The sequence below is a fragment of the Myotis nattereri genome (assembly GCF_964212035.1).
Source record: "Myotis nattereri genome assembly, chromosome: 8".
In the NCBI taxonomy this organism is placed as follows: domain Eukaryota; kingdom Metazoa; phylum Chordata; class Mammalia; order Chiroptera; family Vespertilionidae; genus Myotis; species Myotis nattereri.
The window spans coordinates 35,433,220-35,448,621 of NC_138083.1; the positions used below are offsets into that span (position 1 = coordinate 35,433,220).

Sequence of the window (15,402 nt, forward strand, 5' to 3'; positions counted from 1 at the left end):
AATGCCCAGGAACATAGCAGAGTAGCTTCTCTGGGGCTGGGGAGAGAAGGGGAGTTCCTATTATTGCTCCATTGGATCCGTTTTTAAGTTAGGACAAAAATGGTGGTGGTGAAGCCTACCTTTCTTGGGGCTGTGAGGCTCAAATGAAATGAAACTAAGTAAGGACAGGGAGAAGGGAAGTAGAGAATGGCTGCCCTAGCTGGTTTGGCTCAATGGCTAGAGCGTTGGCCTGTGGACTGAAGGGTCCTGGGTTCGATTGGGGTCAAGGACACATGCCCAGGTTGCAGGCTCAATCCCCAGTAGGGGGTGTGCAGGAGGCAGCCAATCAATGATTCTCTCTCATCATTGATGTTTCATTTCTCCCTCTCTCTTCCTCTCTGAAACCAATAGAAATATACTTTAGAAAAAGAGAGAGAATGGGTATTTTCCCAGCAATCTTGACCTTTGCCACCCCGATTTGCTCCCAGTACACAATCCCAGAACCTGGCCCAAACACCATCAAAACATTTATTAAAACCAAAGCAGAAGGGAACAGAGCTGTTAGGAAGGCAAATCAAAGTGCACATTGGCGGATGGAGCAGAGCAAGAAGTGGAGTGGAGGGGGGCACTTCAAATGCCACAGGAGGGGCCCGTGAGCTGGGCTAGGGAAGTAGGCCCTTTACCCACCCCTCCTGCCCACCCTGTCGGTGAAGGCCCCTCACTCACCTCTCCCATCCCCCATCCGTCCTGGGGGGCCGCTGGAGCCCTGCAGTAACCCCCTGGGGAGGGACCACCCCCTTGACCCACCCATGGCTGTCTGTCAGTCAGTTTTCCTCCCTCCCTCACTCTCCCAATAAATAAAACCGCTGAGGCCTCAACTCCTTCAGAGTGGGGCAAAGAACAGCTCAGGGACCCCTGCCCTCCCTCAGGGGTATAAGGAGTTGGGACATCAGCCCCACAACCCTCCTACCCTTTGCTGGTGCCCCAGGCTTGCCAAAGAGACCTTGATAAATAAATAACGCTCCATTAAAGCTTCAGTCAGAAAAACCTTTAAGACGACAGAAGTGCTCTTGCTGTCCTGCAAACAAACAGGCCAAGGCCTCACTACCTGGCCTGGTCAGCACGCAGGATACTGGGGGCAGGTGGCCACCCGGGCCTTGTGGGGCCCCTGGAGCAAGGAGACCAAAAGTGCAGTTAGAGCCCCCACCATACACACACATGGACTCATGCACACACGTGGACACACTGGGGCATGTTTTCAATGCACGCTCAGATGTGTTCACCTTCATTCCCCGGTACATGCACACACACATGCCCATACACCACTCACCCCGTGTACACACGTTGGGTATTGGGTGCATGCACATACACACCACAAACAGAATCCTTCCCTTTCTGGCTTGCTCAGCCTCTGGGCAATAGCCAGACTCCAGAGCTATAAGCTTCTGGAGACAGAGGAAAGGGGTATAAATTAAACATTTCCAATCAGGCTGGGAGCATGGCCAGGAGCAAGGGGCTCCAGGACTGCAGAGACAGGGTGGGCATCTCAGGAGGCCCTGGTCCCCATAAGCCCTGTCAGAAATCCAGGGGGGTGAGGTCCCCAAAGTCACAGTCGAAGAGGTCTTTGATGCCCTCGCCCTCCTCAAGGCCAAAGTGGTAGTCGAGGGCCCCATGCGGAGGAGACAGGCTGATGAACTCCTCAGGGAGGAGGCTGGAGAAGTCCTCCCGCACATGCTCCAGGAGTGAGTCGGCTGCCACCAGTGGAGACAGGTGGTCTTCATCCATGGCAGCCCGCAGGCCACCCATCCGGGAAAGCAGAGGTTCTGGGGAGATGGGGGAGCATCACAGGCCGGAGATGCCCCAGCAGGGAGGGCAGAGGGGGCTATTAGGCCTGCCCACCACCACCCTTCACCCGCCCACCCACCCTTCACCCACCTTGTTCCAGGCTGAGCAGGGGCTGGCTGGGATCCATGTCAGGGGTTGAGGGGAGAGATGACGGTGGTGGCACTGTAGTGGTAGAATCAGCTGCCCTGTCCTCCTCCCCAGAAGCTGCCCCTTGGGACGGGGTCTTCCTAGGGCTGATCCCACCTGCACTTTCCTCAGGGCACAGGAAAACATCGATGGGGCCTTGTTTGCTCTTAAGGGAGATCTGAAAGGCCTGGTGGGGGTGGCAGGCAGGTTAAACTGAGGCTCAGTTGACCACTATGCCAGCCCAGCCTATCCTGGTCGGACCTGGGATCCCAATCTCACCTCTGAGGAGTCCATGGCTTGAAGCTGGGTCTCAGGAGGGGCCTTGATCACCATGACCATCTGCTCTGCGGGGTCTGCAATGCTACGAAGATCTTGGCAAGTCACGTAGGCCAGGGTTGGTGGAGTCAAGAACCATATAACCTTTGACCTCTGGGGGCCACCCACTCAGACAGCTAAAGTAGCAGCCACACTTGCATAGTCACTCCTGTCCTCTCCATCCTTCACCTGACACAGTTCGTGCTCAAGCCTATCTCATGGCCCTGAGCCTCAATTTCCACATCTGTGTGATGAATCCATGCTGGTGTTAAGAATTTATTCTGACTCATGATCATGTTGTCAATTAGTGGTTGTCTCCAAAATTTATAAACATAATGTGGGTATTCACTTAAAAAAAAAAAAAAGCTTATTTGAAAATAAAGTTTCTATTTTTATGAATGATAAAAATTTGTGTCTCTAATCCTAATGCTACAACCATGTACTGAATCACTGTGCTAAGTGCTTGTTGTTGCTGGTACCGACTTTCTCGTTTTAATCTAGCAATTCTGGAATTGGACTTGTTTCTCCCTTTGGAGATGAAGCTGAGACTCAGATAGATTAAGCAACTTGTTCAGTGTCAGTGAGTCAGTGCTGAGCCAGGACTTGCATGTAAAGCCAGAGCTCACTCTCTCCTGAACCCAGGGCCTGGGATAGTCTCTCTAGTCTCACTTGGGTGGGGCCTGCCCTCCACAGTCAAGGATATCGTTGGCTGTCGGCATCCTCAGAGAGCAGCTGAAGTTGAGTGGTACAGACATGGATCAGGTGGTCTAGCTGCCGCTCATTCTCCTGCAGTTGCTGTAGGTCCTTGGTCAGTCCTTCAAGCTGCCCACCAACACCTACCGTGGCATGACTGCCTCTGTGGAGAGGTACAGGGAGGGTTAATAGATCCTGCACCCTCTGCACCCAGTCTGCTGCTGCCTCTGTTCTGAGACCTGACCCTCTGCACCCAGTCTGCCGCTGCCTCTGTTCTGAGACCCAGGTGAGCCCTTGCTCCTCTCTTGATCTGGCTCCTCAGTTGACAAACCGCAGAGGGCTGAAACAGGGCTCCAAGTCAGACTGGCATGGGCTTAAAGTCAGACCTGAATATCTCTAAACACCCACCTGTCCCTCAGAGGGAGCTGGATAAGTAAATGATGGCACAGACATGCCGTGAAATACTACGTAGCTGTATGAAAGAATGACAACGCATTAGATGTATACATGGAAGTACTTCTAAAGCATTGTCAAGTAAAAAGAAAAAAGATGCAGAATGGGATGATGTATCAAAAACTGAAAAGGCACTGACCCAGTGATTCCACTTCTGGGTATATATCCAAAGAAATCCAAAACACTCATTTGAAAGGCTATACAGATCCTTATATTCATTGCAGTGTTATTTACAATAGCTAAGAAATGGAAGCAGCCCAATGTTGCCCATCAATGGACAAGTAGATAAAAAAGCTGTTGTACATATATACAATGGAATATTACTCAGCCATAAAAGAGAATGAAATCTTATCATTTGTAACAGCCTGGGTGAACCTAAAAGGTATTATCCTAAGTGAAATAAGTTAGAGAAAGACAAATACAACATGATTTCATGTGTACTATGTGGAATCTAAAGAACAATATAAACAAACAAAACAGCAACAGACACATAGATACAGAGAACAAACTGACGGTTGCCAGGATGGGAAACTGAGTGAAAAAGCTGAAGGGACTGAGAAATACAAATTGGTATTTGTAACAGAGTCATGGAGCTGTACAGTACAGCAACAGTCAGTAATATTATAATAACGATGTATGGTGCCAGGTGGGTGCTGGAAATATCGAGGGAAACACTGAAAAGTATGATTGTTTAACCACTGTGTGTGTACCTGAAACTAATACAAAATAATATTGAATACCAACTGTAATTGGGGGAAAAAACAAAGTGAAAAGGCAGATTTGTCAAGGAGACGGAAGGTAGGATGACCGGGGAAAGATGGGAGAAGGAAAAAATAAAACAAGAATTAACAAGAATAAAACAGCTATGTTAGACAATCTCATTTCTGGCAACAGAAACCAGAATAGCGGTCACCGTGGTATGAGGGGTAGGCAATGACTGGGGAGGACACGAGGAAACTTTCTGGGGTGCTGGAAATGCTGTCTCCTGATCTGGATGGTGGTTACCCAGTTGAAGTATGCAAAGCTGCACTAAGCTGGATATGCAAGATTTGTGTACTTCCCTGCAACTGCCACCTCAGGAAAAGACACTTTTCCTCTCTAAGCCTCAGTTTCCCCAGTTATAAGATGGAGATGCAGCTGCCACAGTGGGTCTCACTATCAGCTCCTCTAGGCTGATCTGACCTGGACCTCTGCCTGCCCTCCTGTTTGGCTGGTACCTACAGCCACTGGATGTGGTTCTTGGATTTCTTGGCGATGAGCTGAATGCCCTCCAGGACATTGGTGATGTCGTAGATGCGCCGTTTCTGCACCTTCAGCACCTCAGCTGCCCAGTTCAGATCGACAACACCATCAGCTGAACGGCTCAGCAGCTCCAGGAAGCGTTTGGTGGTCAGATTCAGGGATGTCTCATAGCGCGACTTCTCCCCTGGGGATTTCACACCTGGGGCAGGGGACAGGCAAGACAGGGTCCCTCAGCACCACCCACACACCCAGTTGGGCCAGCCTCCCTGGCAATGTAGGGCAGGAGGATGGGGGTGGGGGATTGACAGATGGCTCCTTCCTTTGGTGAGGCCAAGCAGGGAGGCCCTGTGGCTGCTGCCTGCCAACCACAGCATTCCTCTTCAGGCTGGGGAACTCCCCACCGCCAGGGCCTGGGGAAACCATGCCAGACAGACACTCCAGCTGCCCTTTGGGGCCCCCAGAGGCCTGGCTCAGGCCCAGGCCTGAGAGACCAGAACTTAGTTTGCAAGCATGTTTGTCTATCCACACTCCCAACCTGGGCCCAGGCAGGGAGCCTGCACTAGCCTGAGCTCTGTGGGTACCTTTTCCTGGGTGGCGGCCTCTCCCCCGGGCTAGCCCGCTGCTCTCAGCCAGGTATTGATGGTCAGTTTCCAGGTCCAGCCTCCGCTTTACCTATGGCAAAAAACAATGGGAGGATAACTCAGTACCCAGGAGAGTGAGGCCACAAGAGACCTGGCTGAGGTTCCTGGCTACCCCATCTCAATTTCTCTACCAGGACGCCTTTGTGTGTTAGGGGAGATCCTAGGGGATACAATCCTACCTCACAGGATAGACCACTCAACTGGAAAGCAGAAGACCCAAGTTCAAGTCCCAGCTCTACCACTATACCTGGGGGCTTGTGGTGGTTTTAAAATATGTTCTATAAATTTTTTGATACCCCTCCTTTCAAAAGACGGAACCTAATTCTCCCCCCTTAAATAGAAGCCAGATCTTTCTAATGAACTGCATGTGGCAGAAGTGACATACAGTCACTTCTGAAACTGGATCAGAGACCCATTAGAGCTTCTTCCTTGCTATTTTGGATCACTCATTCTGGGGGGCAGGGTGGGGGCAGCTGCCATGTCATGCTGGTCCTCAAGTAGCTCAAAGGACAGTCCCAAGTGGCAAGGAACTGAGGCCTCTTTCCAACAGCAACATGACTGAGCTTCGAAACAGTCTCCAACCCTAGTCCTGCCTTCAGACAACTGTAGCCCAGGCCAACATTTTAGCTGCCTCAAAAGAGACCCTGAGCCAGAAGCACCCAGCTAAGTCTCCTCTGAATTCCTGACCCACAGAAATTGTGTGATGTTTATTTTAAGCCAGTCGAATACGGAATCCTTGGGCAAGTCACCACCTCTCGGGTTTTTATCTATGAACACGGCAGTAGCTGGTGCTCACCGTGTGCTTTGCATATAGTAAGTAGTTCATTCCATCTTATGGACTAGCAGCACCATAATGGCCCCATTTTACAAATAACACAACCAAACCCAGAGAGGCCTAAGGTCATGCAATCAGGAAGTGGCAGAGCCAGGATTCCGATTTTGCTACACACACGCAAGGATGGAGATTGCCCAGTAAGTCTCACAGTCATCTCAAACACATCCCAAACCAGATGTACCTCCTCCCCTCTGCCAATCACAGCATTCCCTGGCAATGTAGAGCTGGAGGACGGGGGTGGGGTTTCCCAAGCTAGAGCCTCATTTAGCCCTACCACTGACCTCATGGCCTCTATTTGCCAAGAAATCCCATCACCGGATCCACTACCACCTCCCATCTGGACCTTTCAGCTGTCTCCCCACTGGTCTCCCGCCTCCATCTGTCCCCCTCCACCTTTATCCTCATCTGTTATGACTTCTTCACATGAACCTCTGCTGAGACAAGCTTCTTCACAAACCTGTGCCTCCAAACCTTAGTCCATCCTGGTTATTCCCTCCTTCCTGCCCTTCACGCCTGCTCCTGCAGGCAGGTACCTTACCCCTCACTTAAGTCTATAGGATCCTGCAATAGAGACTGCACCTCTCCTCCCTCTAAACTGCCTGGAACCCAACCTTTTCCCACATTGTCTCTCGCTACAAATTTCTACAGATGTGTTTGACTTCCCAAGAAGCCAGGGAGTCCTTTAGAGGCAGGCACTGAGTCTAAATAATCTCTATACACAGTGTCTGCACGGGCCCTGGCATCAACCCATGTCTGCTGACTGAACCTCCCCACATGCCAATGGACCCAGACACTCCCTCTCACACATTCAGGGATTCCCTCGGGTGTCCCAGGGTAAAAGCGCTGGCACATGCTGGAGGCTTCCTGTGTACACCACTAAGGAACCGCTTCTCCTGCACTCACCCATCAAACCCTCCAATCAGACTTGCAGCGGGTGCTAGCTATCATGACCTCCACCTCACAAGGAGCTGTACAGTACCTCAGAGAGGTCACACAAGAGGTCATACAAGATAGTGAGAGGTGGAGGCAGGATTTCAACCTTAATGTAATGGGCTGGCACAGAGCCCACGTTAATATTCAACACAGGTCCTGCCTCCCTAGAACCCAGTCCAGAAGCCAGAGCCAGGCCCCAAAAAGCCAACCAGAATGTTCCCCCTGGCTAGCCTTTCCCCTGCTGCCCGAACCCTTAGCAGGATGACAAATGCATCCCTTGCCTTCTTCCTGAAGGCAGGTGAATACCACACTCTAAAACAAGGGCTAAAGCAGATGGATACCCATTTTTGCCAACATTCTCTAGGGGTCCTGGAAAGCACAGAACACTGGTGAAAAAATCTAATGACTCAAAAACCCACCCATGGGAGGGGGCTACAGAATCTGTGGTTCATCCAGACCCTGGAATATCACACAGCTGTCAAAGACTGAGGCAGGTCAACACAGAATCCTCTCAAAGACACTGACAAGAAAAACATTAGGGCAAAGCATGTATATAATCTTTTTTTGAATTAAAAATGCTCATGAAACCATTTTTTCTCTGGTTCAGTTTCTATTATTATAGAATGCATTTCAGGGGTAACCTATGCATGGGAGAGAGGGCCATGGGGGGATTGTTATCTGCAAAGTGTGGGCGGTGCACTGTTTGAACATGGAAATAAAGAGAAAACTACAGTTTTCAAAATTTTAGAAAAATACAGTCATAACAACCTAAAAATAAAAATAGGCTTAGGAAAAGGAAAAATGGAGTTGGGATTCTGCCTCCTTCAACTTTTTAGTCTCAACTCTTTTTCTATGGTAAATGTGTATTATATTTAGTTTCTTAAAAACCTTTTTAATTAATATTTTAGAGAGAGGAAGGGAGAGACACATCGATGAGAACAAAACATTGGTCAGCTGCCTCCTGCATACCCCCTACTGGGAATCGAGCCCACATGCCCTGACTGGCAATCCAACTGGCAACCTTTGGGTGCACAGGATGACGCCCAACCAACAGAACCACACCAGCCAGACTAGTTTGTTTTTTGAAAGCCATGACAACACGGTAGCGGTAGACAGGAAGGTCCAGGAGAGATAGCTGAGTTGCAGAGCCTGGTATGCAGGAAGTGCTCAATGAGTGCTCACTGATGTAAAAACTGAGCCTGCAGTTTGTTTCAAGAACTTCCCCCCCAGAAACACCAATGCAGTGGGTCAGTGGAGGCAACAACTCATTGGGGGGTTATTGGAGGGCAAAAGCTTCAGCTCCAGGATGGTGCCAGCCCCACTCCTGCCCACCAACCCTAAGTACTATGAGGGCAGAGGCCCCATACTTGCCTCTGTGCCTAGTACCTCATGGGTGCTCACTAAAAACTGTTGAATGAGTGGAATGCTCACTGAGGCTGCCTCGGACACCACTGGGGGTGAAGCTGAGGGCATGTTTCATTGGCCAAGTCCCAGGCAGTCACTCTGAGCCAGGAATTCAGCTCCCTGAGGGCAGGACCCATAGCCCTGGGCCTGCTGAGTACTTGTCAAGTCAGCTAAATGGAAGTTATTTTCCAGGCCCCAAGATGGTACCAACGGGAACAGGCCACTGGTACCCCCACCCTCCACCCCCAAACCATCGCTCATTAGGAGGAAGGGCCCCTGGGCTTCCTTCAACTACTATTAACATCTCTAGGAGGCAAGGCATCCCAATGGTTAGGTTAACCGCTCAGGAGATTTGGACTGGCCCCACCAATTACTAGCTGAATAACTAGGGAAGATTCTAACATCTCTCAGCCTCAGCCTCCCCATCTGTAAAAGGGGACCATTGTTCAGAGGGTTAAATGAGTTAATTGGGTAGCGTGCTTTGGCACCGAGCCTGACAAACAAAACAGTCTCAAAACAATGGTGCTACTATTATTATTATTAGCATCTTGGTGATTCCGGAAGGAAGGCAGCACTGGGCATGGGGCCAAGGGGGTTAGAGGATGCCTCAGGGACCAGCTGCCACCTAGGCCTCCACCGGCAGTTGAGCAGCTTCCACCTCCTTGTCCTGGGCCCTGCCTCTCCCCTCCCACTTGCTCCAAGCCCCCTGCTGAGACCCTATCCAGCCTGGCCTGCTGCCCCTGCCTGCCAGTCTGTGCCCCACCTTCACCCACAAGCTTCGCCAGTCAAACTGGTCTCCACGCCCTGTCCTGCAGCCCACAGGTCCAAGCTCCAGGCCTCCACTCCCTTCTTCCCAGGTAATTCAGCCAGCTCTTGGCCCCCCAATCTGAACTGATCTTGAACCTCTTGTTGCTCGGGGAGCACTTTATCAAGTCATCTCCTCGGGATGTTTACTCTCCTGGCACTGGGGGCCTCCTCTCCAGCTCCCAGAGGCCCAGCCACCCAGTACTTTCAAGGGGTCTGCCTGCCTGATTAATGAGGTTCCATGGCAACCAGAGCCTGGGAGGGTAGAGGGTGGCAGATGGAAGGACAGGCAGAGGGAGGGGAATCAGCAGCTGGCCCAGCCACCCCGCCCTGCAGAGAAGGCCTCCCAGCCAGGCCGGTCCCCAGAGTCCCAGGCCTGCAGCTGGCAGTCGAGCATCAGGGCAGGAAGGAGGGCTTTCTCAAAGGCTCTTCAACAGTCTGGCCCCAGGATGCCCCCCCTTCACCTCCCCAAGTAGCCATGCCCACTACCAAGCCACAAGTTCTGAGCTGAAGCCAGCAGGCCGCAGTTGAAATCCTAGTCCCACCACTTGCAACTGTGTGACCCGGGGCAAGTCACTTCCCCTCTCTGGGCCTCTCTTTAGATGGCCACAGAGACAACACGGAGCTCACAGCCCGGGTTTTGAGCTTTAGCGGGCTCGAAGTCGGCCAGAGGCCTGGCATGCTGGCAGGGCCGGTTGAATACACGTGGGCCATTATTATTATTACTGAGTCTGACCGGCTCTGATGAGGAAGCTGAGGCCCAGAGAACAAGCGAGCAAATAGGAACTGGCCCGAGGTCACCTCGAACCCTGGGGCGGGGCCCGGAGGCACAACCCAGGCTCGGCACCGCCCAGTCCCGGCGCCTCAGCCCACCCCTCCCCCGACCCTGCAGCCTCCTGGCCCCAAACCGCGCCCCGCCGGGATCTGCGCGGGGGGTCCAGGCAGCACACTCGGCCCTGTGTCCTAGGTGTCCGTACCGGCGGGCGGCCGAGCGCCGGGCGCGGCGCGCTGGGTGTGGGCCGGGGCGCCTGCGGCGTGGCGAAGAGCAGCAGGTCGGGGTCGCGGGGGCCCGCGGCGCGCACGGCGGGGCCGGCGGGAGCCGGCGGGGCGCTAGTGTCCTGCGCGGTGGAGATGATGACGATCTGCGAGGAGTCGAGCAGCCGCAACGCGCCGGCCCCGAGCAGGGCCTCCAGCGCCGGCGCGCATGGGCCGCCCGCGGGGGCCACGGCCATGGCGCTCACGGCCCGCGCGGCCCAGGTGGCAGGCGGCGGCGGCGGCGCGGACCCATGGCGGCAGGCCGCGGCGAGAGCTCGATCCCGCTCCGGATCCCGCTCCGCCCCCGGCCGCCGCTGCCTGCAAAGTCCCGGCCACTTTTGCGCGCCAAATCCTTTTTGCCGCGAAAGAGCCACGAGCCGCCGAGCGCTGCCACTATTGGCTGTCCAGGCAGTGACGGAGGCGACGGCGACGGCGTCCATTGGCTGCAGCGTGCCGGACCGGCGGCGGAGGGCGGGACGGGGCAGCGGTGCAAGGAGGGCCGGCCAATCGCAGAACGGGGCGCGCGCAGGCTTTGTCAGGGCGGTGCCAGGCGCGTTCGCAATCCCCGCCCCCAGCTGGGGCGTCCCCTGCGCGAGGCGTGGTGGTGTGACTTGCGCTTCGACACTCATCACCCTGCCCGTCCCATGGAGACCTTTTGGACGGAACGTCCGGTGTATACACCTCATCGTCGGCAGACCCTACTTGACCCCCGACACCTCCACACACACCTGTGGCCCCAGCGCTCTCTAGCCAGATCTCTAGAAATTGCTCCTCCTTTTTTCTGGGTTCTCAGGCCCCGTCCTATGCCTCAGACACATCTCCCATCCTTGCCCCACGTGTGCCATTGACTTTAAAATCCTACCACCAGCTCTAGCCGGTCTGGCTCAGTAGACAGCATCGGCCTGCGGACTGAAGGGTCCCGGGTTCAATTCTGGTCAAGGGCACAAGCCCAGGTTCTGAGCTCCGATCCCCAATAGGGGCCGTGCAGGAGGCAGCTGTTCAATGAGTCTCTCTCCCCATTAATGTTTCTCTCTCTCCCTTTCTCTCTGAAATCAATAAAAATCTATTTTAAAAAAAAATTTTAATCCTGCGCCAGTGGTTCTCAACCTTCCTAATGCCGCGACCTTTTAATATATATAGTTCATGTTGTGGTGACCCTCAACCATAAAATTATTTTCGTTGCTACTTCATAAGTGTAATGTTGCTACTGTTATGAATCGTAATGTAAATATCTGATATGCTATATGTGTTTTCCGATGGTCGCGACCCACAGGTTGAGAACCGCTGGATCCCTCTCAAAGTAGAAGGGGATTTGCCAGGAAATGGGGAGGAGGTCCGTCCCAATAACAGTTGGGGTTTTCCTGCAAGCCCCCTTTTATCTTCTACTAGAGGCCCAGCCTGCCCCGTGGGGGGTGGAGGGGGGGCCCAGCGGGAGGGAGGGGCGGGGTGGAGGGGCTGGGGAGGTTGACTGCCACATGCCAAGCACTATACTGATTGCTGGAGAAGGAAGACATAGTTATTGTTGGCCCATTTTATGATGAGGAAACTGAAGCCCACAGGACATGAGCTTACCTAGCAGGTGAAAAGTCTATTATTCAGGCTTGGTAGGTCAAAGCCAGGGGTTTTCCAAAGCCCTGCCTTCTCCAAAGTATTCAGGTACACACCCTCCACGTAGAAGCAGGTGCCCTCCTTCCCACAATCCCTCTTCCCCTGCTCAGCAGAAAGGAGTGAATTCCCAGAGTGAAAGCAAGGGAGAGATAAGGGCCTTCTGTATCTATTAATACCCACTTGAAAGCAGCAAAGGCCTGATAGATGGGACTCCTTGGCCCTAAGCCTGGCTGATCCTGACAAGGCTGTTCTCAATGTCAACAGTTCTCTTCAGGCTGACAGGCTTCCAAAAAATCCACAATTACTGGCAGCCACTTCCATTGATGATCTCCTTTCAACCCGATAATCCCTAAGTGAAGTTTTTTTATCCACAGGGTGCAGGGAGAAGGAGGCTCAGAGAGGGGCACTCAAAGGTCAAGGTAACACAGCATAACTGCGATGGGAACTTAGCCTGTTCCACAGCAAAACCTAGGTAGGGCCTGCCCTTCATACCCTGCCACCCTCTGTAAATACCCTAAGAGCGGGCTCAGGGCTGTCAAGATTATAATGTGTGGTTTACAAAAGGTATTATGGTAGATAACGGCTTAATTAATAGGTGCTTACCCCTATCACCACTTCTACCAACTCCTGCTCTATAGGAGTCCAAAGACGTGGAAGCTCCTGGGCCCAAGATCCTCAGCCTGGAAACATCTTTCCCTTGATTCTCTCCAAGAGGCAGGATTGTGTAGAAATAGCATGAGCTTCTAAATCAAGGTATGAAAACAGGAACGTTGGTCTGTGTGACCTGACAAGTCAATTCACTTCCTCTGAGCCGCACTCATTTATTCTGCATATATTTATTGAACACCTACTGTGTGTCACAGATTGTGCTAGGTGCTGGGAGACAACTGGAAGCAAAACAGATCCATCTCTGATAGCTGGAGCTCACAGTCCAGTGAAAGAGTCAGAATTGTTTTTATGGACCTACACAGTATGTTTGTTAAGAAGTTTGATAAATGACACAAGGAAGCCAAAGGTATTTATTCCACATATGCCACCTCTCCTAAACATACAATGACTTAATTTTTGTTTATTGATTTTTAAAGAGAGAGGCGGGGGAAGGGGGGAGGAACACCAATTTGCTGATTCACTTATTCACTCATTAGTTGCTTCTTGCATGTGCCCTGATGGGAATAGAACCTGCTCAGAGAGGGGCACGGCATCCTTGGCATATGGGATCAATGCTCTAACCAACTGAGCTACCTGGCCAGGGCTGTGGTAACCTAATTTTATTGAGGGCACAGAGACATCCATTGTTAAGTTCCGGCAGAGGGAGGTGGGAAATTCTGCAATATCAATCACATTTGTCTTGAATGATCCCTTGTTGCTACACTGAGGTCTCTGACTGACAGTTTACTGTCCCTGGACATGTTCTGTCATGGTGTCAGCTCTGGCTGTGTCTGAACACAGACCCCTTACCCATCCAAGAGGCCGTCTGTCATAGGTTCAAACCTTGGAGTCACACAGACCCCAACTGTGTAGCTTGGCTAGATGACCTGAGTAAGTGATTTACCCCCTTGAAGAGCTTTGCTTGCTCCATCAGTAGAACAAGGGGCAAGGCTTCTTTACAGAATGGGTGTCAGAGGAAGTGAGAAAACGGCAAGCAGAGTTTGCAAACAGGCCAACAGGTGTGATTTAATTTGCCTACAGAGTACTTTTTCTGAATTGTGGATTCGTTTTTAAAATTTTCTAAATTGGAAAATGCTATATAAAAATTCAAATATATGTCTTTTCTTTAAAACAGTAATATCTGGCAATACTAGCCAGGCCATCATGGTCTGCCGTCCCCCATTTAGCCAGAGCCTTGACCATCTAGGCCAGTGGTCGGCAAACTGCAGCTCGCGAGACACATGCGGCTCTTTGGCCCCTTGAATGTGGCTCTTCCACAAAATACCACGTGCGGGCGCGAACGTACAGTGCGATTGAAACTTTGTGGCCCATGCGCAGAAGTCGGTATTTTGTGGAAGAGCCATGCTCAAGGGGCCAAAGAGCCGCATGTGGCTCGCGAGCCACAGTTTGCCAACCACTGGTCTAGGCCACCAGAGTCCCTGCTTTGCTTGCCTCACTCAGTGACCTTACTTGCCATTTCAGGTATCTGACTTTGCAAACCCTGATGCCTGTGCCTGGCACAGAGTAAACACCCAATAAATGTTAAATACTATTATTACTGCCAAGGAACCAACCAGCACCAACACAGCTCCTCTGCTTTGCAAGTGACTAAAGAGAGGTGGCCATGGAAGAGTAGGAAAAGTGGGCATTCATGGTGAAACAGAAGAGATGGGGTTTAGTGCCAGTCGACAGCTGTCTGGCTGTGTGGCCTTGGCCAAATCCTTGGCCATTAGTTCGGTCCATATGTTCAGTGTGGTGTGGGCCACAGGGTCCAAGGTCCAATGTAAGCACATAGGTCTTAGGTCTATAAGCAAACCTACCCTTCCCAAACCGTTTCTCTCTGAGCTCATTCTCTGGGGACAGAAGCACAAGAAAGAGCAAGGCCTCTCGAGTTGTAGACTTAGAAGCACCATACTTGCACTTCTGCTTCATTCTATTACCCAAAGCCAGGCACATGGTCAAGTCCAGAGACAGAGGCAGAGGACACTTCAAAGTTAAATGCCCAAGGGGGTGGAGGCAGAGAGGGTAAAAGATCATTCAACCCATCAGCAAGACCTATCAGTTCTACCTTAGAAATACTTTCCACACCTGTCCAATACTCCTTCTGTCTTATTGCTCCCACCACTTCAGTTCACCATGATCTCTCTTACCTATCACCACCTGACTGCTCTGTCCAAATCTTTCCTGTCCATTCCTTCTCAGACCATTCTCAATGCAGCAAGGAGAATAAACTTAAAAAGAAAACCTGCTCTGACCACTCATTTAATTAAGTCTGCCAAATGGTTTCCTATTATTCTCAGGATAAAGGTGAAAATCCTGACTAAGGCCTGAATTGTTTTCAATTGAGGGGTTATTTTAAAGCAAATAGATGAACCTGGTGAAAGGGAGGAGAGTGAAGAGGGAGTGTGGGAAAGAGAGGCTTTGTAATGACTTCCATGTGAGGACAGCCTGGGATCCCTTTCTCCAACCTCATCTCCTTCTATTCTTTCTTTCACTTTATGGTTGGAACACATCATAATTCCCCAACTTATACACTAGTTTAAGCCTCTGGGGTCTTACTTGAATACGACCTAACAACAAGGACTGCTGACCAAAGCACCTGTTATGGTCTCTCCATTTAATTTTGTTTACTTATGTATGATGGCCTCAGGTATACTTGCACAAGTGCTCCCACAAGCAAGGCAGAGTGTGTATTGCCTTTTATTACTCATCCACAAAAATCATCCAGTATCACTTCCTCCACACTGTATTCATTGAAGCAGGCAAAGCTAGCCTAGAATCAAGGGACTGCAAGTTTCACATCACCTCTTGATGGGTGAGTGGCAAGGTCACATTCAGGAA

The 15,402-nt window shown here is 51.5% G+C and overlaps 1 protein-coding gene across 1 annotated transcript; it reads right to left on the reverse strand.

Annotated features, from left to right (window-relative positions):
* Window positions 1–493: 493 nt before the first annotated feature.
* On the reverse strand, window positions 494–10,587 carry E2F1 (E2F transcription factor 1). Its single transcript, XM_081097006.1, has 7 exons — window positions 10,248–10,587; window positions 5,235–5,325; window positions 4,633–4,852; window positions 2,969–3,121; window positions 2,230–2,344; window positions 1,915–2,137; window positions 494–1,802 (listed from the first exon to the last, which is right to left on the reverse strand). Exons 1-7 carry the CDS (start codon window positions 10,500–10,502, stop codon window positions 1,555–1,557), a joined length of 1,305 nt encoding a protein of 434 aa, XP_080953132.1. The 5' UTR covers window positions 10,503–10,587; the 3' UTR covers window positions 494–1,554.
* Window positions 10,588–15,402: the final 4,815 nt, after the last annotated feature.

Excerpts from the sequence above, each read along its gene's own strand:
- E2F1 (XM_081097006.1), bottom strand. The coding sequence starts at position 10,502 with ATGGCCGTGGCCCCCGCGGGCGGCCCATGCGCGCCGGCGCTGGAGGCC. Across the intron at positions 5,326-10,247 it reads CGGCGCTCGGCCGCCCGCCG|GTAAAGCGGAGGCTGGACCT; the intron begins GTACGGACACCT and ends TTTTTGCCATAG. Across the intron at positions 3,122-4,632 it reads AAGAACCACATCCAGTGGCT|AGGCAGTCATGCCACGGTAG; the intron begins GTAGGTACCAGC and ends ACCTCTCCACAG.